Source organism: Malania oleifera, chromosome 4 (genome assembly GCF_029873635.1).
Source record: "Malania oleifera isolate guangnan ecotype guangnan chromosome 4, ASM2987363v1, whole genome shotgun sequence".
NCBI classification, from domain to species: domain Eukaryota; kingdom Viridiplantae; phylum Streptophyta; class Magnoliopsida; order Santalales; family Ximeniaceae; genus Malania; species Malania oleifera.
Genome location: NC_080420.1, coordinates 92211461 through 92236421, shown reverse-complemented (window position 1 = coordinate 92236421; position 24961 = coordinate 92211461). Strand labels below are relative to the sequence as shown.

The window sequence follows — 24961 nt, the reverse complement described above, 5'->3', positions numbered from 1 at the left end:
GGATTTATTGTAACCCCAACTTTGACATGGCGAGAGTATAAATATGTCCACTTGTAAAAAGGAACTCACCCAAATTTAACATGCCAATAGAACAAGCCAATGCTAAAACAGACCCTAATGCTCTCTCTCTCTCTCTCTCTCTCTCTCTCTCTCTCTCTCTCTCTCTCTCTCTCTCTCTCTCTCTCTCTCTCTCTCTCTCTCTTAATTTCTTCTTCTGTTAATATATTCCTTCTCTATTTCTCTTCTAATTTGAGTCTTTTCACCTCCCTTTTATCTCCCCTCTTTGATGATTTCTACAATTCTTAGCGTCCCTATCCTTATATCTTTGATGAGGTCTAACACAATGATCTCATTCCACCTCCACACTCGACAAATCCCCGATTTCCACTCTAGGAACTAATTGTTTGAAAATAGTTTTCGACAAAATATGACTTTTTTTAATAAAAAAAAAAAAACCAGCAATTAGTTACTTTTTGGATATTTCATATGAAAATAACCTCAAGGGGTCTATGATTATGAAGTTCAATTATTTTTAAATCATAATTTAAAATCACTTTACTTTCTCAACTAAAAGTAACATGTCCAAATAATTCTATACACTTACCTTCCTTGAGATTTTTGCAAAAGGGTAGAAACTTTCCTCGAACGCATCATCATACAAAGTCAAAAACAAAAAATTAATTTTGAATAGAGTTGCAAATTTTCCTTAACTAATGGTCACCCAATAAAGGAAATGCTAGAACTTCTTTTTCCTTTTTGTTCTACTTTTAGGAAAATCAACATGAAGAGGTCCATGTCTTGCCTTCTCCAATTGGACATCATGATGATGAATGGAGGTCTACATATCACTACTCCTAAAATACAAAACCATTGCACAAAGTTTTGTCGTCGCATCGAGAAGTGAATAGACCATGACATGCATTGAGAAGTGAATGAAGCATGATGTACATAATCTTTATCTCTACAATAAGAGATTTTTTCGATGAATTGAATAATGACCTCTAAATTTAACTGCAATTCACATCACGCACTTGGCTTGGTGCATTGGATCGCTGGACAAATGATTGAGGTAGAGGTAAACTTGTTTTATTTTGTTCGCACTCTAGTAAAAAATTTCAAAAGTTACATGTCAAAATAGTGAGTAGTTTAGAAAGATGCCACTAGAAAAAAGACCAATGCCATACACAGGACCGATAAAAATGGCATATTAACATAAAAAAAATCACAATAACCAAAACAGATTTAAAGAAAAACCTTATCCCATGCTCAAGAACTTAGAATTTGAATTTGGTATTTCAATTTGCATAAATTTGAATAAAAGACAATACAAATCCAAATCCGAGGTAGAAATTCATGCTCTCAAAACTTTGGAATTTTCATCCTTTGCGGGTTACCAGTACTACTACCAACTATACTACAACATTTCGAGCTTGTTTGGTATTATTTTACTTTCTATTTTTGTTTCTTTTACATAAAAAAAATACAATAAGACCATATTTGCCTATATTGTCAGTTTTTTATTTTTATCATTGACTTTTTTTCTTGAAAAAAAAAAATTAAAAACCCAATCTTATATATATATATTTTAAGTTTTGGCAACCTATTGGTAGAATCCTTTGACATCCAAAATTTACTCTTGTGGATTAAAACATTCATTTATTTATACATAATTTCTAATTAAAGTCAAAATAAAATAGTCACATGAATTTAAAATATAATTAAAATAAAATATCCATAAATTTTCAAAAAAAATAATTGAAAATATATGGCCATTTAAAAAAAAAATTGTACTATTTTTGGATTGTCATATACAATAAAATTTTTCTTGTAAAGTGGATTTTAATTAAGTACAGTAACTATAATGTTTTTTTTATTTTCATTATAATAACTTAAATTCATATTCTTTTGTACTTTCATTATTTTAGTCACATTTTTTAATTACTATTTAATTCAAGAATAAAAAAGACCATTTGGTTCAATCAAGTTTTTATTTTTTTTACTTTTAAAGATAATAAAAACTTCAAATAAGTTTCACTTGTGGTTTAAAGAAAAAACACCTTTTAGTTTCATTATGATCACCAAACCCCCTTCTCATTCTCAAAATTGTGAAAAGTCATAATACTGTTAAATTATGTTACCTCAAATGTTTGAAAATACTAAAATACTCCAAATAATTAATTAAAATACGAAATGAGTAAGTACTAGTCTCCAATAACCAACAGGATAGAAGAGTACCAACAACAATCTCATCATTGGCAATACAAAACTAAATGTGTTACATATGCATACATATGTAATTAAATTGATATGTACGATCGAATATCAGTGATAGAAAGAGATACATATGTATTTGTTGCCGTCCTCAAGGTATGTACATAATTATATATTATAGATATGTACATGTGTACATAAGTACTATGCTAATTAATTACATATGTTTATAATTAATTGATTTTATTATGTGAGAAATTTATACATTATAGAGTAGCAAAAAAAAATCCAAACATCTCAAGGATGCGATAATCAAATTGTGGTAGCAAATCCTCAATAAGTTGGATTAGGAAAGATCTACATGCCGAGGATAATATTTCAGCAAGCCAGAATAACTCTAAACTACGTACATAAATATGTAATAAGGTAGTAATTACTTAATTACATAATTATGTAATATATATAAGCATATGCAATTACATGCACCTAATTTGATGCATATGATTTACATTTGACTTTTCTTAATTTATACTCAAATAAATGTTTATTTTTTAATACTATCTGATGAAGGAAAATATACATTGAAAAATGTATTTCTTTCTTATAATCAAGGAATAAATGTACAAAGCTTGAGCTTAGAGATAAAGAGATTGCTATTTAATCTGAAAACTACAGAAGCAAATTCTGATCTCTTGTGAGAAAAATACAGGGTATGAGCACTGACTTCCTAGGAAATTACCTCATCATATATGCTACGGCCTCGTGCATAAATAAGCCAGAATACAATAAAATTCCAGATCAACAAGAAAGAGTTACTGAAAACTAAATGTCGCTCTAAACTAGAGAGAAATAAATACATAAAAGATACAGGCCAATAATATACTCATGGCTTCCATAATTTCATTGTGCAATCTTCACTATATGTGGAGACAAGATTTAAATGTGGATGGTGAGTCACACCGATTACATCCTTCTCATGCACCTGCCAATCAGGTGAAAATGCAAAGGCGTGAAGACATTACAGAAAAATCCTGTATGCAATATAGACCAATTCATGATATCAAACATTTATTATTGGCGACGCTGGAACTGAGAAGCACCAACACCGACAAGCAATACATAAAAACACAAAATGGGCACAGCCATATGCAACTTCAAAAAATCCAGATGCAACACAGCAAAGAAACGTTATTAATAACTTGAATTAATCTGTGCGGGCACACAGAGCGAGCGCGACATGCCAAAGATGTTGTATGAGCATCTATCTTTTGGATCAAATAAAATCGCATACATATATTTGTGTCTGTTCTATGTAAGTATATATACCAGCGGGTATGCCCACACATGTGTGTTAAAATAGCAAATGAAAAATTGATCGAGACAAACATCACATAACAAGAACTCAAATTTTTTTTTTTCGGTGGGCATGCTCTAGGCAAATGAAAAATTGATGGGAGAGAGAAGCATAACATAACAAGGGCCCAAATTTTATTTTTTATTTTTTTTGGAAAAAGAAAAGAAATATAACAAATACATATAAAAAAATAAAGTAAAAGACTCGTTATTCAAGAAACCCTTCTTCAAACCCTTCCCAACATAATTAATGAAACATTAAATTGTCCAACTCTATTTTACCATTTTCCTTCTTAGATTTCATGCCCCTTTCTTCCTCGACGAAGACTCAAACCATCCAAAACATCATGAAACACATTGTCCTTCTCATTTGAATCCTATTGAAATATAGTAACTGCTAAGATACTGTCTACTTTGAAGGTGCTCACATGTTGCTTGTTCTCTTGGAGCTTTCAAATCAATTAAAAAGAGGCATTCCATAAACGGAATCAAAAATATTCCCATGAAATGACCTCCGTAGGAATCTCATTCCTATGAATGTTCTCATGGGAATATTTTTATATGGTCCAAATTTTAAGAATCCCAATAATGTATACACCATGCCTATGTTGGTGTATGTAACCACGTCAAGACATTTTAAGGAGACGAGCTTCATGCCCTTGACTTGTGCTAAAAATTTCAACCACCATATATATATATATATATATACAAACACATAATAATCCAATTAATTGAAATAATAGGGAACAATAGTATCGAAATTTCGACCATTATATTATAGGACTATAATATGGTTATAATAATATTACTTTCATTTTTTATTGATCACTACATTTGTTTTATAATGCTTTATTATTTTAAAAACAATTATAGCATGTAATAACACAACATTATGGGGGCATTAATATCCAATCGACCAAAATAGCGAGCGCAATTTAGCCCTAAAAAAGGATTCCTATGAAACCTGGGCAGAATGGTGGGAACAGAATTCCCATGTTTTGTGGGAATCATTCATTATCTGGAATGTGAGGTTAGCAGCAATTCATATGCTAAACCCCAAAACAAACATGGGGATAATATGTCAAGGACATCACATTCCTGAAAGTGTTGAAAGAATGCCACAAACCAAACGCTCCTAGGGATTTTGAACACATGGAAGGCATTATCAAGAGAGAAGTCTGAGCTACAACCATAGAAAGCACATAATTCATTAACAGATTACCATCATGGCCAAAAGAACTATCCAGCCCACCCTCCTCTTTCCCCAAATCACACAATCTCCTCCAGATAGCCACCTTGTGGTCCTAATTCCCAAGACCACTTTCCGAGCTAGTTTGACAATCCACAAGTGTAAACCAGAGCTCTTTCTTTTTAACATCCTTTTGGTACGTAATTCTGGCGAGAGCCTACACTTAAAATCTTTTGGGCAGTTAAGACCTAATTGCATAGCCATCATTGGAGCAGATACAGGTTAGAGCCAGCAAGAGTCACTACCTAACCAAGCATCAATCCTTACCCTCTGGTAAAACTCGAATTTCTGCACTATTTCCCATGGTAACTTCTTCGGATCAATCTTATTGGCCAGATCGTTCATTGTCTCATAATATCCTGAATGAACAATGCTACACAAAATCAACATCACCATCTTTGATAGACAAATATCATTCAACTTTCACCCAGGGTTCTTGTGATGATCCCAAGTGGTAGCTTCAAGACTCGAGCACCCATGTGTTACATGGTTTAAAATCACAGTAGCAGGTAGCATAATGTAACAGTAAAGGGATTAGCAAAGAGCAGGAGTAGCGGATTTTACATAACAGGAAGCAGGTGTAATGGTTGTGAATTTTTTTCAAGCACGCACAACTTTATGCATATTAGTGTATTTGCATGTTTTAAGCTTCTAACCCTTTTCAAGAATGGTTTCAGTGTATTTTGGATCCTTTAGTTCAACTAACCGAGTTGTTTGGTAAGGGCAAGAAATTCACATTTGTTTTAAACCACCATTGACAAAAAAAATTGTGTGTGCATGTATTTATACTTTTTCATTATTCTTATGTATAATAAATTCTTATGTGTAATAAATTAATTAATAAAATAAAATATATTATGCACTCCATTAATCTATTAGGCACATAAGACATACACACAATACAAATATACAATAACTAGAAAAGAAAAGGTTGAAGTTGAAAAATATAAAACATAAGTATCAAAGTGCTAATATTATCAAAATAAAATATTTTCTTAACAAATGAGTATTATTAAATTGTTAACTGATGCATCTCTTGGGAGTGTTTAAAAAAATAGCAAATTTTGTATCATTATCATCATCATTATAATTTTTTCCCTCCCCACATAGTACATGGAGAATAATTTATGAAAAGGGGGAAAAACAAAAGTAAGAAGAAAAAGTAAAAAATAAAATGCATATATATTTTTCCCGTAACAGTCCTGTAGTAGTTATGTAACGCCGTAGCGGCCTTCATAACATCACAGTCCGTAACGGCTGTGATTTTTCTTCCCACTGATTTAGCAGTATAACGATATCGGGAACCCAAAGGCTGTTATTTAAAACCAAGATGTGTACCAATAACAGCCTTCCTCGTCACTGTGGAAGAGAGATCCTTTGGGCAGTTGACTATGAAACACCTCTCAATCCCAAAATGTGACCATCAGTTCTACCCTTTCTTCTTCCAGAGTCCTGTCTATGTTTGATGGAAGAATGAATTCAACAGAAGTCTTTCCGAGTAAGGAGGTACAATGCATACATCATACCCTCAAAACCTCTGATGGCGTGATAGCATTATGCACTAGGTGTTACATTTTTTTTAGGAACTGCTGGCTGGCCTGTTCTCTGAGATCCTTAAAAGAAAGTTAAATCCAGCCAAACACTATAAAGTAAAGACCAGGCCATTCCATGCTGTTGGGTGTGAATATTAGAATTACTGAATCAGGCATTATCTTTACAGAGCTCATTTGGCCCACAACCTCCTTGAGCCAAACTCTAACACTTGACTCAAATCCAATAAAAACTGAAATACTTAGAATTGTAGCCATACACATGATATACATATTATACATATAAATTTTGCACATTCTACAAATATTTTTTTGTCCACGTGCATTTATAACTAATATTACACTCATAGAATGATTAAATGATGCTAAGAGAAAGAGATTCCTATACATAATGAGGTTTTGTGGGGCTCCATTTAAGCATGTGCGCACATGCACGCAGACACTCACATAGGAGTGCAAACATACTCGGTAAAGATAAACATCACGAAATTAAACGAGAATTCACTCCTGGTAAGGCTCTAAACTTTGGAGTCAGACCAAAACGATAGATGGTAGACTGGTCAAGTTTAAGCAGCACCCCTCCTGGGGGCTGTTTAATTTCTATTTCCCCACTAAAAATATGTAAAAGTGCACTTCGAAGTTTCTGCGAAACAGTTTTCATCATTTTGTCTGGAGGAAAAGTCTACGGAAAATGCATATATAGGGCATGAAACTGACATTACTAAAGGTTTGCAGAAACAACACCAAGCCCCTCCTAAAAGTTTATTTTGACACAAAAACCCTATCCCTTTAGTGCACCCATCAAATAACCCCAAGAGCTAAAAAAAAAATTTAAACTGCTGATTCAGCACTGCAGTTTTTTTTTCCCTTTTCTCGTTTATTGTTTGCTTAACATTATGCTATCTTCCTTTTCTTTCTTTTTTTTTCCAAGCCAGCACTGTTTACGTAGGTAAATACCATATTATCCTTCTATGATAAGTGTTAACCTTTAGAAACCACTAACCCTTCTAATTTTTATCATATGTTTATCTTTTTTCTATCATTATTTTGGCATTCTTGAAATTAAAAGACACGAGTGAGACATAGTTTTTCAAGCATATCAGCATTTTTTCTTTTCAAATGCAGACAAGCCCAGGACAGTCGGACCAGAATCACCAGATCCCCTCACCAGTCAGTCTGGGCTGAGCAAGAGAGCTTTTTATTTAATCAAGTAAACATCTTAAGCCACTAAAATGTTTTTTTTTTTTTATAAAAGACCGAGGTTAGCAAGGTTGAACATTGTCCAGCAAAGGATTGTAAAGGCGTCTTACAAATTGACTACTGTGCTATATTACTGAAGAGTTATATTTATTTAAATTCTATTACATGAAAAATTATACAAAATATGCCAAGTATATTTTCTATAAACAGTCAAATGTAACTTCGTTACACACACTAGTTTCATCAATCATATCTAGCAGAAATTCTTTTAATGAATCTGCAAAAATGTTGCACACCTACTATTTCAGTGATTATATGGGTTAAAACAATCAGGAGGAGAATCTCTTCCATCTTTGCTGATCAGAAGGAAATCCTTCGATTTGAAACCAAAAAGTGTTGGGGAAGTGGGTTTTCTCTGTTTGGAAGATAAATCTCAGTTTGGGAATCAGTGGATTAAATTTACTATTACAGAAGCACATTCAATCTGCGATTTCTTGTATGCAGTCTTTTCGAGATTAAACCATTTTATGTGTTACATAAAGTTAGGCAGGGTTCAATTCTGGGTTGCAATAAAGGCAAATCGACAAGGAAGTTCCTGGAGTTGGGTTTACAATCGTTTGGAAAGGAATATACTGTTTTGATTCCTGATGGTTTGGATGGTATGGGACATCAAAGATTTGTGGAGTGTTACAGGCACAGGTTTGCATCCAGAGTAAATCCTTGGCTACAGACATGATTTATCTGCTCACCATCTTGCTCTCCAGGAACTAGAAGGAGGCACTTTCAGGAAGACAGCGACCCATAAGAATGTGCTGCAGTGCGACAAATTAGGGTCAGGATCACTGTGTGGTGGAGTAATGGTAGCGAAGGGGTCTGCCACCCTGGGGGTAGCTAGGGTTTGTATGAAGACGATGGGTGTTGTACAAGGGCCCAAGATTGATGTGGGCATGGATCGGGTTGGACCTGCAATTATTAATAGTACGGCTCATTCTTCAAAACCTAATTCTGAGGCCAATGTCAAGGATTTTAAGCTAAGGGATTTTTCGAAGGCAAAAGATGCTTCGCAACAAGGGAAGGGGAAGGGGACTTGAGAAGGGGATTTGCAACAGGAGAAAGGGAAAGGGACTCCAGAAAATTTTCGAGCAGGATTCAGTAAAAGCTTATGGGGCAAATGGTTTCAGAGAGGAAAGATGTAGCAGCCCTTGCATCAGCTAGAGTGTGCAGGTGGAGGAGAAGGTTCATGGTCTGTCAAGTGGTCTCCAGCAAGGGATAACAATTTGAATAGTGCTCATGTACTTTTCTCAAAGCGTGCCAATTGAAGGGGTAAGGGATATTTTTGCATGATCATGAGCATTCTAGAGGACATTCTCTGGAGGTTGGAGGTCAACTGGAAGTTTGAGAAAAGCAGTAGCAGCAGAAAAAGGTTAATATGGCCATTAATCAGGTTAATGATTCGGTTAGCAAGGGTTCGAACACTAAAAAGGTGGGGTCAGACGGGATAGAGTTTGAGAAGCAGGAGTGGCAGAAAAAGGTTGATATGGCTGTTCGAACACTGAAAAGGTGGGGTCAGATAGGATAGTGAAGTTCTGGTTGAGGAAAAGTCAGCAACACCCAGATCAATTCTTGCCCAATGCTGGGGCCATGGTCTTAAATTTTCATGAAATTGTCGACGGAAATTTCTGATTTCCATCACCCTCAAAATCAAAATCGCAGTTGATTTCCGTCTTGCACAATTTCCGTCAAAATCTCAACAAATCATCCAAAATTTATCGAAATCTCGAAATTTTAGCGAAACTTATCAAAATTTTAATTATGCAATGAAATTTCCTCGAAATTCAAAAGAGAGATTTAGGAGTGAAATGAAATTTCTCTTTTTAATTTATTTTATTTATTTTTTTCTAAACAAATGATTATTACAAGTGCTTTTGGAATTATATGAAAAAATAAACTTACAACAACATTTTAGTTGACCATTCATTTCTAAATTACCATTATTTTTATAATAACTAATATTTAAATGATTTATGAATTTCATTTGTATTAACCGATTCACTAAATATGTTTAATGTACATTATCTTACAAATATGTTTGACGCACATATTATATTACATCTTCTCCACCTTATACACAACATAGATGTATTTACTTGTAATATATTTGTCCTAAAACTTACATTATTATGTCTATTAATCATTTCTAAAGCTTCATAAAAGAATTCCATCTTTTACTACTGATTTCCATTATTTTTTCAAATCGAAATTGAAATTTCTGTCGAAAAAAACACAGCATAACTTCAACTCAGCAAAGAGGGAAGAAAAGGGGGGGGGGGGGGGGGGAAATGGCATGACACTGAGTTGGCATTTTATATTAACTCTTAGTATGTTGGGGGATTTTTGTTCTTTGCACCAACAGTTAGGTGTGTTTCTGTTTTTTTTAAAACCTCTAGAGAACTTGGTATTTTTCCCCTCAAAGAAGGTTAGTGTTTTTAACCCTACATATAAATTTGAATAAATTTCCTAGTTCATTCAAATAGACTTGGAGTGTTCATTCTTGAGACACAATTCAACTAAATAGTAGATTAGAAGACAATGCATAATAATGGTGCATCCAACAATTGAACATCATACCTTCATTAGATGCTCTAGCTTGCCAGATTGATGACTGAAGCAGTAAATATTCCTGTATATTTTTGATAAATCAATATTCTAATAATGTTATAAAAATTTTCAAAAATAAATAAACAATAAAAAGCTAATAATAAAATAAAAACTCATGCTTAAGCTGGTTGATACAGGAACAAGAGCAAACATCTTTTTGGTAATATGAGCAAACATCGTTATCATAATGATTTTAAAAAGTTAGCTACTGTCTAACTCCAAGCAGGAAATAATGATAGTGACACACATTATGGTCAGCAGAAATACGGTTGGCAACATATAAGCAGTTCATAAATTGAAAGAGAACAAAAACTGGGCGTCTTGATGGCATTCCATACAATTGAATAGAAGAAGCTGATCAAACAATACACCAGTAAGTAAATTTTTCCAACCATTCTCAATCTATGGAACAAGATCTCCATAGCAACACTCGAGCTGGAAAAGTACTTGGTTTTAAATAGTGGTTGCGACCATTATGTAAAGCTGGTAAGTAACAATTTTTTCTGGCCTCAATACCTTTACACCCCACTAAACAATGGAAATTAGAATCACAGCCTTAATGGCTGTTACGAAGCACTGGCTTTAAATAACAGCTGCTCCAGCCATTACAGCCCCACTACAAGACTCTTACAGCAAAATTTTGCTTTTCTAATGTTTACGCATTTCCTTCTCGTTTTCTCTCATTTTTCCTTTTACAAAACAATCCTCATCAGTTGTATGCCCCTCCCCGATTTTTTTTTTTTGGGATCATAATGAGAATGGTAATGATATTATGAGATAGAAACATTTTTCTTTTTGCAATATTCACAACAGGTGCATTAATTAACAATTTGATATATGAACAAAATTCTGTAAAAATATTTTAATATTGAATCATTTATTCTTTTGTAACATTCACAAGAGATGCATTAATTAACAATTTGATATGAACAACGTTTTTGTTCAAAAGTTTAATTTATTAACAATATCAGTAATTAAATGTTTCTTTTCTGTATTGTTCAACTTAAAGGTTTCTTTTTTTTTTCTAGCTTTTGTCTTTTTAAAGTGGTTAATAGTCTTTTTAAATAATAAATTTTATGATTATAATCTTGTAATTTTAAAATCTTTTTTAAGAAGGGTTAAGAGCATAAAAACTCCAAATATACCAGTACAGATAAGGCTGCATATGCTTGAACAAAATTCACGGTCGTTACAACTACCTCCCACTACTTATATCTGCTATTATGCTTTCATCTACGCCCATTACCATTATGTTACACAACCCACTGCTGCTATTTAAAACTATGGTCAAAATGTATTGATGGATTTTGAAACATCAATGGTGGTCGCCAGAAATACCCTCACAGCACTGAAAGGCAGACTTCCCTGATGGCATCTGGCAAGGGTGACACTCAGCTTAAGGAAAGCAAGAATTTTGGAGAGAAATGCCTTCACCTAGAGTTGTGTATGAAAAAAGCTCTACAGAAAAATAATGATGGAAATTTTTCTCTAATGGAGAGTACAATTGAAGGAGTGATTCCTAGCAGAAGGTTTGGGAGTCTACGAGAAACAGGGCAAGGAGTGATGAAGAGTCAGTCTAATAGTGCATTTGGGTGTGATGGCAGCTTGTTATTGGATGAGTTTCATGAACAGGTGGCAACTTGGCCTCTTTGGAATCTGTGCATTAAGCTCCATGCATCAAAGACCCCTACAATTTCTTGGAAGGGGCACCTATTTTTTATCAGGAATGAGTTAAGATTAATGGTCAAATTGAGCAGGTGGCTAATTCAAAAAGGGGTAGCTTTTTACACCCATTTTCATAGGAGGAGGCTTACGAAAATAGTATTGAAGCTCAAAATCTCATGGATAAGATGGGCTTATAGCTGTCTGCTCTGCAAGGGCAAGATGTTAGGTTGGATTGTTGTAAAAAGAAGAAAACATTCATAGGGTTAGCAAATTTAGTGTATTCTGTAAATTATGAACGGAAGGGTTTTAAAAGGTTTTCTTGAATTAGTTGGTTTAGGGTTTCTTCTCTTCAGTATTTTCTACAGTTTCCTTTTTGTTTCTTTAGTTTCGAGGACACTTTCTCCTCCCTTAAGATTTATTTCCTCTCTTTAAGTTCTCTTTTCTATCCAAAAGAAAAATTCCCAGCGAATATGGGCATCTAAAATTTTGGTGAACAGCATAGTTTTGTGTAGCATAACAAGCAAGCTAGGCCCATGACTCCATGAGAAATCTATGCTCTATCTTGAAGAAGAGTGTTGGATATGTGATTGCTTATATTTTTGTAGTTTGAGCATCTAAAGACAAGTAGTAGTACATTCATATTCTTTAACAAGGGAAGAGAGGGAACCATTTGATTTTCTCTTTTCACTTTCACGAACCATTCAGTTTGTTCTTTCCACTTCCACACCTCTTTTTCCTCAACAGTAATCCTTCTCGAATCTAAACAATTTAACAATAAGCAACTGTTTAATCAATTATGGTGTCATTGTACAAGTTAGGAGAGAGCCATTTGTCCTTTTTCTTTCGTCCTCACATTGACAACCCTTTTCTCATCTCTTTCCCTCGAGTCATTTTCATTTAGCAACTCAACAAATGTAACCAACTGTTTAATCAACTGTGGAAAGCATCATTGCACAAAAAACAAGTCAATTATTGCATCACAGTCTTTGAATTAAATAATAAGCAAAACTAATCTATCGGACTTACTGAAAATACAGCAAGTAAATTAAATATTGCTAAACACAGTAAAGAATAAAGCTTGCACGGGCAAAAATAAAAAATAAAATAAATCCAAAAGAAAGGAGTGAAACAATTAAATAAGCCAATAAATTTAACAGCTCACAATAACAATCTAGCTGATAAGATTTTCTTAAGAAAAATGTCAGAAGCATTCTGAAATGGTAGTCCAACCATAGTAACAGTTGCATTGCTGGATAACTTAAAAGGTTATATAAAGTGGAAAAAATGCTATCCCCATTGTCATAAATATAGGTCTGTATATTTTAGATTAAATTAAGTGCTAAGATTATTGCATAAAATATTTCAGCACAAGATAGGAAGTCAGATAATCAAAATGTACAAATGGTGTACAGTGATTTAAAGCATTAAGGTTGTGAAGCAAATATTAGTGTGGCCTTAGAAAGCCTATCAAAAGAGACCATGAACTCAAATGATTGACATACACAGAATTTCAGTGTATTCCTGAGCAAAAACAGCAGCAAAAATTCCAGGAAAAGTTCTAACTAGTAACTAGTACTACCAACAGCCTACAACTTACCATCTCAGACAGGAAAAATCAATTTTATTCATGTTATATGTGCAACAATCAACAATAGATCACCATGGAATCATGATGTTAAAAAATTTTCAAAACCATCATCCAGAAAAACAGGAGTGCAACAAAATGAGAGGAGAAAAACAAGTAATAAAATACAGAGCAAATAAAGGCTCTTTGCATTCTTATGTTTTCCATAAATCTTAAATCAGAACTACTTATGGAAGGTGTATCAAAAGCACATAAACAAACATCATTTGTAGATTGCATAGGTGAATGAACCTGTCCTCTCCAACACAGTAAATCCATTCCCCTTTAGGCGAAAGACAAGATGCAACAAAATCTCCACCTTCTCTTTTACCAGAAGAGAAACTCTTCACAACCTGTAGTGCAGACATAAAGGAAGGAATCAAAAATTGAATCTCCAAGCAACGAAGTACAAAACTGTTTGAAAATATATTAAGGACATTTTCCATAAACATTTTTCCTATGGATTCTATCATCTTGGTGAGAATCCATCCAGTGTACATCAATTCTAACACCACCCTCAACAAGTACTTTGTCAGCCTTCATGACTATTTCCTACAAGCACTTTATTAACATATTCACAAGGCAGATATCAAATCCAACTCAGAAGGGGTTCTGATAGGGAACGAATCAGTGAGAAAAAGAAATAAAATAGAACCAAAGGGAAAATAATTGGAAAATAAAAGGGGTAAATAAAGTTAAGGGGCAGAGCAAACAAAAAAAAAAAACAATTACGGTAGCAATTCTCTGACAATCCAGGTTCTCTCAAATATAGATAATAAATTATATTAGAACAGCCAATCAGGTTCTCTCAAATATAGATAATAAATTATATTAGAACAGCCATGATGGGCTGAGTTTTGTAATAGGGGATATTATTTCAGAGACCCAAAGTGCTTTGGTAGGTGACAGGCAGATTGTGGATGCTATTTTAGTAGAAAATGAGCTTTTGAGAATTGAGAATTTTGGAGACTCAAAAGTGTTTTTTTGAGGTTTTGGGAAGACATTTGGGTGGGGAATTTCTTTGCATTGTACATCTTTTCCTCATTGGTATATACAGTCCTCATTGCACAATGAATCCATTTCTCCATTCTTTACTTCAAATGGGAGGGGTTCTCTTGGAATTTCCATTTTTGTGGGGCTCTTAGTTATAGCAAGGTGTTGGAGCGTTCAACTCCTTTCTTAATGATAGGATGAACTACCGTTCGTGGATTCTTAATGCTTCAAAGGAGTACTCTTGTGAGTCTTTTTGGAGCATTTAACCAATAAAAACATGTCCTTCCCCTTCACAATTCTATCTGGAAGGCCAAAGTCCCCCTCGAAGAGTAGGGCTTTATCTCTAGTGTTTGTTATCTTTGTTTAGTTCACAATCTATCTCTTACCTGTTTCCAAGGTCTTAAATTTCAATTTCAACTAAAATTCCAAGGCCCCAAAAGTGAAGAAATTTCTATTCCAATGTCAATTTTTCAATTTTGATTTTAAAAAACTAAGGAACTTAATAGTAAAGCATGGAATTATTTTATGAAACTTTAGAAATGGTTAATAAACATAATAATATAAGTTTTAGGACTAGGAGGGTAGATCGTTTATCATGTAAGGATTGTAAAGTTATTCTAGGTGAAAGTCTAACCACACAACATAAAGTCTTAGTGTTAGATATATGTATTAAAAAATGGAAGAAAAATGATAAAATAAACTAGTGTAGGAGAACTAGATGGTGGAACCTAAAAGGAGAAAATATAATAAAATTTAAAAATAAAATGATCAAGATGGAGATTGGACCTTAGAGGATGGGATAGATACAAATACTCTTTGGAATAAATTAGCTAGCTCTATTAAAAAGATAGTAAAAGAGATTTTAGGTGAATCAAGGGGAAGATTCTCGAATAGCAAAGAAAGTTGGTGGTGGGATAAAGATGTACAAAAAATCATAAAGACAAAAAGAATTTGGTATAAAACGTGGCAAAAAATGTAGAAACAGAGATAACTTTGAAAAATATATGGAGGCAAGAAAAGATGCAAAAAGGGCCGTTAGTGAAGCTAAATATAGATCATTTAATAGTTTGTATGATAGATTAGGTACAAAAGAAGGGGAAAGAGATATATTTAAACTTGCTAAAGCTAGAGAAGAGCAAGGACTTAGGAAATGTACAATGTATAAAAAGTGAGGATGATATTGTCTTGGTTAAGGACGAAGAAATTAAAGAAAGATGGCGAAGTTACTTTAGTAAGTTGTTTAACGAAAACCAAATAGAAGGCGGCTTAAACTTAGAATTGTCAAATGAGGAAAAGATTAAAAATTTAAGATTTATTCGCAAAATTAGAGTTAACAAAGTTAAGTTTACACTAAAAAAATGAAAAATAGGAAAGCTATGGGACCAAATAACATCCCAATTGAAGTTTGGAAATGCTTGGGTGATAACAAAATTATATGGCTAACTAATTTATTTAATACAATTGTAAAAACTAAGAAAATGCCAGATGAATGGAGGAAAAACACTTAAATACCTATATACAAAAATAAAGGAAATATTCAAAATTGTAATAATTATTGTGGAATTAAACTTATGAGTCATACGATAAAACTATGGTAAAGAGTAGTTAAACAAAGATTAAGGTTAGAAACGAAGATCTCAAAAAATCAATTTGGCTTTATGCCTAGGAGATCTACCACAAAAGCTATTTATCTTTTAAGAAGATTAATGGAAAAGTTTAGGGAAAAGAAGAAGGACTTACATATGATATTTATTGACCTTGAGAAAGCAGATGATAGGATACCTAGGGAAGTTCTATGGTGGGTTTTAGAAAAAAAGGGTATATGTTGTAGGTATACCAATGTCATTAAGGATATATACGATGGAGTAATGACTAGTGTAAGGACTATAGATGGAGAAACTAGAGAATTTTCAATTACCATAAGTGTACATCAAGGATCTGCTTTGAGTCCTTATCTTTTTGCTTTAGTGATGGACCAATTGACTAAGAGTATTCAAAAGGAGGTTCCATGGGGTATGTTGTTTGCAGATGATATTGTATTAATTGACGAAACTAGGGAAGGAGTAGAGGCTGAGTTGGAATTATGAAAAGAAGCTTTGGAATCTAGAGGATTTAGGATAAGTAGAAATAAAACAGAATATATGAAATGTAATTTTAGTAATGATAGGAGGAATATTGAAGACAAAGTTAAACTTGATGATGAAGAAATAAATAGCACTCGTAGATTTCAATACCTTGGATCTATTATGCAAACTAAAGGAGAAATTGAAGATGATGTAATGCATAGAGTTAAAGCAGGTTGGGTAAAATGGAGAAGTGCTTCAAGTGTGCTATGTGATCATAGAATACCCTTAAAATTGAAAGGAGAGTTTTATAGGACAGCTATAAGACCAGCTATGCTATATGGATCGGAATGTTGGGCGACGAAGAAACATAATATCCAAAAAGTAAAAGTTGCCGAGATGAGAATGCTTAGATGGATGAGTGGTATAACATTGAAAGATAAATTAAGGAATGTACATATTCGTAGTAAGTTAGGTGTAGCTCCTATAGAAGATAAGATAAGGGAGGGACAACTCAGAGGGTATGGACACTTGCAACGTAGGCCTTATAGTGCACCTATGAAGAAGAGTGACTTAATTACTATGGGGGGTAATAGAAGGGGTAGGGGTAGACCTAAAATAACTTGGGAGGAGATAGTGAGTAAGGATTTAATATCCTTGAATTTATCAAAAGAAATGGTCCATGATTGCATAAATTGGCGGAAAATGATTCATATAGCCGACCCCACTTAGTGAGACTATGGCTTGGTTTTGTTGTTATTGTTGTACTAGTAAATTATAAATTAAATACATGTGCTGTGTATGAGGTGCAATAGTTGTAAGACAATATGTGTATTAAACATATTCATAATATAAGGTGAATAAAAATATGTACAATTAATATAATTGTAATTCATGAATCAATTAAACATTATATAATATATATATATAATATAATTTTGACACAAACAAGTAAATAAAATGTTTTTGTAAATTCATTCTTCAATTAAAATTTCAACAAGTTTCTCTAGAATTATGAGATTTTGATAAATTTTGGATGAGTCGTTGAAATTCGATGAAAATTATGTAAGATAGAAATTGACAAGCATTTCAATTTCAAAGGTGATGGAAAATAGAAATTTCGATAATTTTGAGGAAGTTTAAGACTGCAAGTTCCTCCATTGCTCCTTTTCATGAAGGGTGTAGAATTATCTCTTTGGCTTATTTGGGGAGAGTTGGGTGTGTCCAAAGTCGATGAACGGCTTTTTGGCTATATCATTTTCGTGTTTTGGGAGGGGTAAAGATGGTTTCGCATTGTCGAGGTGGGCTAGTTTTGCAGTTTTGTGAGGATTTGGTTGTAGCGGAATGCTCAAACTTTTACAAGAAAAAGGCTGTCCTCGTCCATGCTTTGGGATAGGATTCAGCATCTGGCCTGCTTGTGCACTTTAGCAGCAGGATATTTCAAAAGGAGTTTCTTTTCAGATTTACAGCATGATTGGCTGCCTGCTGTTTTGCTATTTTCAATTTTTTTTTTCCTTCTTTTATCTTCTAACAAGGATTTCTTATGCTCCTTGGTGTACTTCTTGTGCTCAATAAAATCTATACTCTTTCATTATAACAACAATAATAATAACAATCTTCTATATGATCATGATTAAAATGGTCAATTGAAAATTTTTTTTTGGTTCTCCAAAATCCATTTTTTTAAGCAAAAGTAATTCAACTATTTTTGTCTTTGGCATTCTAATATCTTAACAGTTTTATGGGGAATTTGATTGGAAAAAAAAAGCTTGCATTTTTTCAAGATGGAAGAACACATGTCCTTTGCTATGGAAAGAATTTAGAATTTAGTATTTTGAAAGGCTGTCTCATTCTCATTGCATTTTATCCTTTTTGTTTCCTTTTTCCCATTAAATGATATATTATTCTCTTTTCTGTACATTTCTTCTTTAATGAAATATCTTCCTTTTCTATCAAAAGAAAAAAAATATATAAATAAAAGATGCCATTGTTAAGCATGATTGAAGTCTCAAGCTTTAATACTTCTCTTTCTTCTTGTTTTGCATCTTGGAGAAAGAGAGAAGGAAATTATCTTTAGGCTTTGATAATGTTTAGAAATATTATTGGGGACAAGTGCCAACCTTCCCCTTACCCTCGCGAAGCAGGGAGCCTTAGGGCCCGTGCCGGGGGGGGCGGGGGGCGCGGCGGTGGTGGGTGGGGTGGGCGTTTGGCAACCATGGCAATGCAGCTCTAAAACAAGAGGTACTTCATTCTCCAAATTTCTATTGCATAGGCCTGGCAAAATGGGTCATGACCCGACGGGTCACCCGTGACCCGCCCAGTTAAGACGGGTTCAGGTACATGAAAATCAACCCATTTATAACGGGTCAACCCGCCACCTGCCCGTTTATAAACAGGTCCAGCCGGGTTCGGGTCAGGTCACCCACCAGGTGACCTGTTTATTTGGCTTATAAATTAGTCATAACCGATAATCTACCCGTCTGCTAACTAATGTGCTGAGAGATCAAAGATTCAAACATAAAACCCTAATCGTCTAATCCTATTCCTGCGGCGCCGCGGCTCTAGCTGCCTCCTTCTAGTGCGCTACTGCAATCCACTCCCCGAGCGGCCAAGCTTGAGTCCTCGTCTGATGACTCTGATCATCTCCTCCACGCATCTCGGCGTCTCTGATCACCTCATTGCCGCTAATCTACCAATTCGATCATTATCGAGCCAGGGGTCCGGCCATGGCTCGAACGTGGGTTCGAGCCTTCCTTGCCCTGTTCATCGCGTCCTTCCTGTATCTCGATCGCTCCTCTGCTACAACGATCTTTCAACATTTCGATAATCACCACCATCAACTGGTCGCTGGCAACGGCGGAGCTGTGGGTCCCCCGATGATTCTCCCGCTTTACTTCTCAGACGGTAATTACTCTAGGCATCAGCAAGACATCGCCGGCGATTTTCGTCAACAGAAGCTACAGAACTCAAAGCACCACAAACCCAACGCTCGTATTAAAATTTTCTTCTCATCCCCCCTTCTTTGTTATTACTTATTATTATCTGGAAAGTGCAATGCATTACACCAAATACCCTTGCAAGAATTAAATTACTTGGGGAAGTCATGTTAGAGAGAGAGGCTCTCCCTTCTCTCTAGAGAGAAGTGCATGACCGTGATGCTGAGTTCTTGATCTCTTCGTGTTGCTCTAGAATCTGTTGCTGGTGTTGCACAATCTGGATGTGCTAGAGGTTGCTTCAACCTCCAGTGGTGATTTGTTGAGTTGATTTCGAGTTTCTTGTTCTCTACTCGTTGGAAACTTGAAGTTTGAAATTCTTTTGGCTGCTTCAGGTTTACTTCTCTCTGGCTCACGGTTCGGATGAAGTAGTTCTGAAGTTGTGATGGTTTATTGAAAGTTCAGGTTGAATGATCCACTCTTTTAGTTCACTCTTTTAGTTCCACTTCAGTTTCACTTCTCTCTGGCACTTGGTTTCGGTCGAAGTTAATATGAAGTTTTGATGATTTATTGAAAGTTCAAGATGAATGATCCACTCTTAATGGTTTGGATTATTTCTCAGCTTGGTTCATCTTAGAGATCTAGTTTGGGGTTTCAAAGTTTCAGTGGTGAGACATTTCAAGATTATTTGTTGGAATTTCTTCCTCTGTTTCGGTGATGTTCAAATTGGTCTTTAAGTGCTCGAGTTTCTAGATCTGTGAGGTCCCGCTTATTTTGGCTTCCGTTTAGCTCGTTTCAGTCCATGTTTTCAAGTCTGTTCCTTGCGCACGGGTTGGAGGTCTACCTGGTTTTTCTTGTTTTCCTTCGTTCAGCTAATAGCCGATTTCCCTGTTTGATCCGATCAAAGAGTTACTGTTCAGTTCTCTTCTGTTTGTGAGGTTTAATTTTGAAATTCAAATTCTGTCACGTGGCTATCTTGTGTCAGTGGAATTTATTGGCGGGCCAGTGTGGGTGCTTTTGTGAGGTTTGGCACAGGCAGGACTTTTTCTCTCCTGGTTGTGTCTTAGTTGTCATGATGGAGCCCACTTGTCTCTGTGTGGATCAGTGTTAAGTAATTTTCCCTTTGTAGAGTGTATCACGTGCTTTCGTGTTGGCCACTCCTTCCCTACAGTTTCATGCTCTTCCGTCGTGCGTGTGCTTTGGTGTCTGCCACGTATGCTAGTAAGGTGTCGTGTTATATGTGCTATGTAATTTCCTTCTTCCACGTGAGCTCGTGCATGCATGCATGGTGTTCCCATAGCTACACATGCATGCATGAATGGTATCCACTCATCAGTGAATTTGGAATTTGGAATTTGAAATACCAGTGTGAAGATGGGTCGTCGTAGTTCTTCTAAGGCTACTGGAATTCCAAATATGAAAGATGGAAATAGGTTCTCACCGCTAAAGGATTCAGATTCAAATGGTGATGACAGATTCGTTAAGAATGTAAAAGGACTCTCCCCCTGCTATGAAGATTCGGGTTCTAGAATTGAAGAAGACTCGGAATGTGATTCTGAAAATGATTCTGTTGGTGGTCTGCTAGCTGATGGAGTTGTGGATGCTTTGAGAGGGACTGAAGCTTGTACTTCTGGCACTCGCACGCTAGGTGTTCGAAGAAATGTCACAGATGGTGTCTCGACCCCAGGTTTGGATCTGGATCTTGCTGCTTGGCCTCTTATCAATACAAAGGTCCCTAGTGTCATGAGAGGGAATGATAGGCAGCAACATCTAGTCGATGCCACTACAAGTGGGAAGAAAGATGGATTCATCAACGGGATTAGGAAGGGGTCTTGGGCCGAAATGTTGTCTAAAAATAGACATCAAGAAAATTGTGGTGCTCTCCCTTCTTTCGAATCTAATGGTGATGAAGTCCTTATTGAAGAAAAGGATATGGCTGACCCTGAAGAGAAGTGGAAATTTTGCTTAGCAGGGTATTTTGCTGGCAAATTCCCTAGTAAATCTGCCCTTAATGATATTGTCTCATCTTGGCATGCTAAGGTTGACATTTTCTACCACAAGAGTGGCTGGATCATTTTCAAGTTCTACAAAAAGGAGGACATGTTTCAGGTGCTGCAAGGTGGCCCTTTTCTTGCGTATGGTAGGCCTCTGTTTCTCAAAAGATTGCCAGACATATTTCAATTTAATAATGAGGAACTGAGCATTGTGCCTATGTGGATTCAATTGAAAAACCTTCCTCTCGAACTTTGGACTTTAATTCTCTTGGAAAGATTTGTTCTATGTTAGGAAGGCATGTACACGCTGATAAGCTGACCACCAACAAGGAGAGTATTTCCTTTGCTAGGGCGTTGGTTGAGATTGATGTCGCCAAAGATCTAAAGCATAGTGTGAGAGTTCGTATGCCTAATGGGCGGTCTTTTAATCAAGAGGTTTCTTATGAGAATGTGCCAAAATTCTGTAAATTCTATAATATGCTTGGTCATGCAGAAGTGAATTGTAAAAACAAGAAAACACTAGAACAGAGGAAAGGAAAAAAGAAGAAAGACTCCAATACAATTAAAAAGCCATTGGATGTTTGCATGGACTCCTGTAAGTCCAATGACAAGAATGCTAAGAAGGTTAACACTGCAGGGTCCATTGAAGCAGTAAAGATTGGTGCTTCTTCTTCCTTGCAAGGGGGGAGAGAATCTGAATTTTTTAGGTAAATGTTAACGTTTCCCATGCTGTTTTGGATGATGCTGGAAAGATCAACAACAAAGGAATTGCCCCTCTTGGGCCATCGGTCAGTGGCATTCCCCATGGGGGTGCATTGGTGCAGGATAAGGAACTCCAAATGGTGAAAAGGAAGAATTGGAACAAGGGGCCTAGGCCTCCTGAGCTCACTTGATCTTGCGTTCCCTTTGTTTTCTGGGTATGCCTAGTTTTGATTGTACTTGTTTCTAAGTTTTTTTCATAGTTTTGTTGCTACTTGATTGTAAGCTCTGTGCCCTGGGTTGCACAGTTTTGATTGTATTTGTTTCTAGGCTCTTCCTAGTTGTGATTGGGAGCTTTGGCATCCCTTCTCAGTGTATGTGTCGGATTTATCTATACATATTCCTTAGATCAATATAATTTACCTTTACTGATAAAAAAAAAAAAGAATTAAATTGCTTGGACATCAATACCCTTGCAAGAATTAAATGGTTGTGTTTTTTTTTAAATTGTCATTTTATATGGAATTTTTAAAAAATTTTAAAATAAATAAATTATTTTTTAAAACAGGTAACCCGTGACCCGCCCTTTTATTAAACAGACGGGTTAGGGTTGGCACATGTGTAACCCATTTAACATCGACCCGTTTATGACCCGACCCGTTACAACCCGCACGAACCCGGCCTGTGAACTCATTTTGCCACCCTATTGCATTTCCGTTTCTTTTATTTTGGGGTGCTTTTATTAGGGTCATATCTTCAAGATTCTAGGATATTGTAATTTAGGAAGCAAAATTTTAGTTATTATTCAAGGATAGCTTATTTAGGTTTCTAGTAATTTTAGTTTACTTAGGAAACTAGTATTCCAGTTTATTTAGGTTTCCTAAAATAGTTTGCCTATTTTCCATGCAGTGTAAGCCTATCCCTTACATATTAGTTATAGGTGAATGGAATTGAGAATTAAAGTTGTTGCATTTTGGTCCTGTATGAAGTGGTATCAAAGCAGACTATTAGACACAGCTGTCAGTGCTATTTGAGAGGGTTCGCAATTTCAACTCAAATTGCCACAGCTGTCAATGTTTGGCAGGATTGTTTGCCAGTTTTTACTTATAACTCGTTCAATTAGCAATTTTAACTTGAATCACCTTGTGCCGCACCTGCCACTTCTGCCATCTCCACTCGATCCATCTTTCACAACAATAGGCATACAATAAAAAAGGAAAAAGGTGCAGTCCAAATCCAACAACCCTCATAACCTCCAACACCTCAGCATTTATCCCCTCAGTCCAAAACTCTACGTTTCCACTTCTCACAGTCCCGCACATCTCATCCTTGTTTCCGGTTACCCTCCAAATCAGCCTGAATCCGAATCAGCCCAGGAATTTCGTCAGACCTGCATTTGTCGTCACTGAGAAGTTGTCATCATTACAAGTCTTGCTGGATTGAAGGTCCTTGTAATTTGGTTCAGTGTCTTTCTCATGATATCCATCATCAGCAACCAATAATTCCGATCCAGACTCACTTACAATTGCCCCCCTTCACCAGAGCTTCAACTGCTGTCGTTGATCTGCATCAGTTGAAGAAGCAGTTCTAGTGTAACTGGCACAGGAGCAGAGATCAAGCTGTGACCCTCCCTGGATCAAACCCTAATTTCATTCTAATAAGGTACCTTTTATGTTATCTAAAACAAGTACATTTTTAAAACAGTTTGCTTCAGGCAACCCAAATCAGCCCAATCTCCAACAAGTTGATTTCATCGTCCCAGATGAATTTGCTAGTGGTACCTCCTGGGCTGTTCACACAAACATTCTTATTTCATTTCAAAGCCAGTACTTTACATTGGCCTCCCTCAAGCATGGTCACAAACTGGGCTTTTCTCCTTCGGAATTCTAAACTCATGGTCCAATTCTTTCTAGTTGGGGGAGAATGATGCAGTATGCAGACAAGAGCTACTTTACTCCTAATTTTTGTTGCATTTTTGTTCCTTTTATTTAGAGTAATTTTATTAGTATTTTATCTTCAAGATTCTAAGATAGTATAATTTAGGAAGCAACATTTTAGGGCATTATTATTTAAGGAACTAGTATTTTAGTTTATTTAGGTTTCCTAAATTAGTTTGCCAATCTTCCAAGCATTGTAAGCCTATAAATAGGCACTTATGTATGTTTTAGGGGATTGGAATTGAGAATTGAAGTTTTTGGATGTTATTCCTGCATTAAAGGTCTTCCTTTTGTGAAACAAAATGGAGTGGAAAGGTAGGGTATTTCCTCTTAATACTATACAAGTATACATAAACGATGGATGATTAACACCCATTCTGTCACTTGTGTTCTTAATGAGATCATCAGTATGATGAATTCAGAGGAATTCTTACATGATTTAGAGGACAAGGAGTCCTCTCAACCAGCTAGAGAAGCTGACGAAAAAAAAATAAACAGCAAGGAACATACCAAAATAGGAACAAAAACAAACACAAAATACAATACACAAAATCCAATACAAGAGCACTGCCTTCCAACCTCTAGCAAGGTCAGACAGCAAAGAGCCCTAAAAAAACCCAAGAAGCGCACAAACAGGGGGGCTAGGAAAGTCGCTCTATCCCACAAAAGTCGTAAGTTGATCGGCTTCTGAAAATCCTTGCGCTGTCCTTGAATTTAAAATTTAAAAATTCAAAACATAAATCGAATCTTCTATCTTAATTGATCTACTTTACTATTAAAACAACTAAAGATTATTTCAGGAAGGATATAAATAATAGTATTTAAATTTTCA

At 35.3% G+C, this 24961-nt stretch overlaps 1 protein-coding gene across 1 annotated transcript in view; it reads right to left on the bottom strand.

Annotated features, from left to right (window-relative positions):
* Positions 1-2788: 2788 nt before the first annotated feature.
* Positions 2789-24961, bottom strand: part of LOC131152964 (suppressor of mec-8 and unc-52 protein homolog 1) — a 97239-nt gene continuing 75066 nt past the window's right edge. Inside the window, exons 14-16 of the mRNA XM_058104948.1 lie at positions 13763-13863; positions 10192-10243; positions 2789-3193 (exon numbers count right to left, since the gene is read on the bottom strand). Of these exons, the coding sequence (XP_057960931.1) occupies positions 3095-3193; positions 10192-10243; positions 13763-13863 (252 nt within the window). The 3' untranslated portion in view covers positions 2789-3094. The remainder of the gene's footprint in view (positions 3194-10191; positions 10244-13762; positions 13864-24961) is intronic.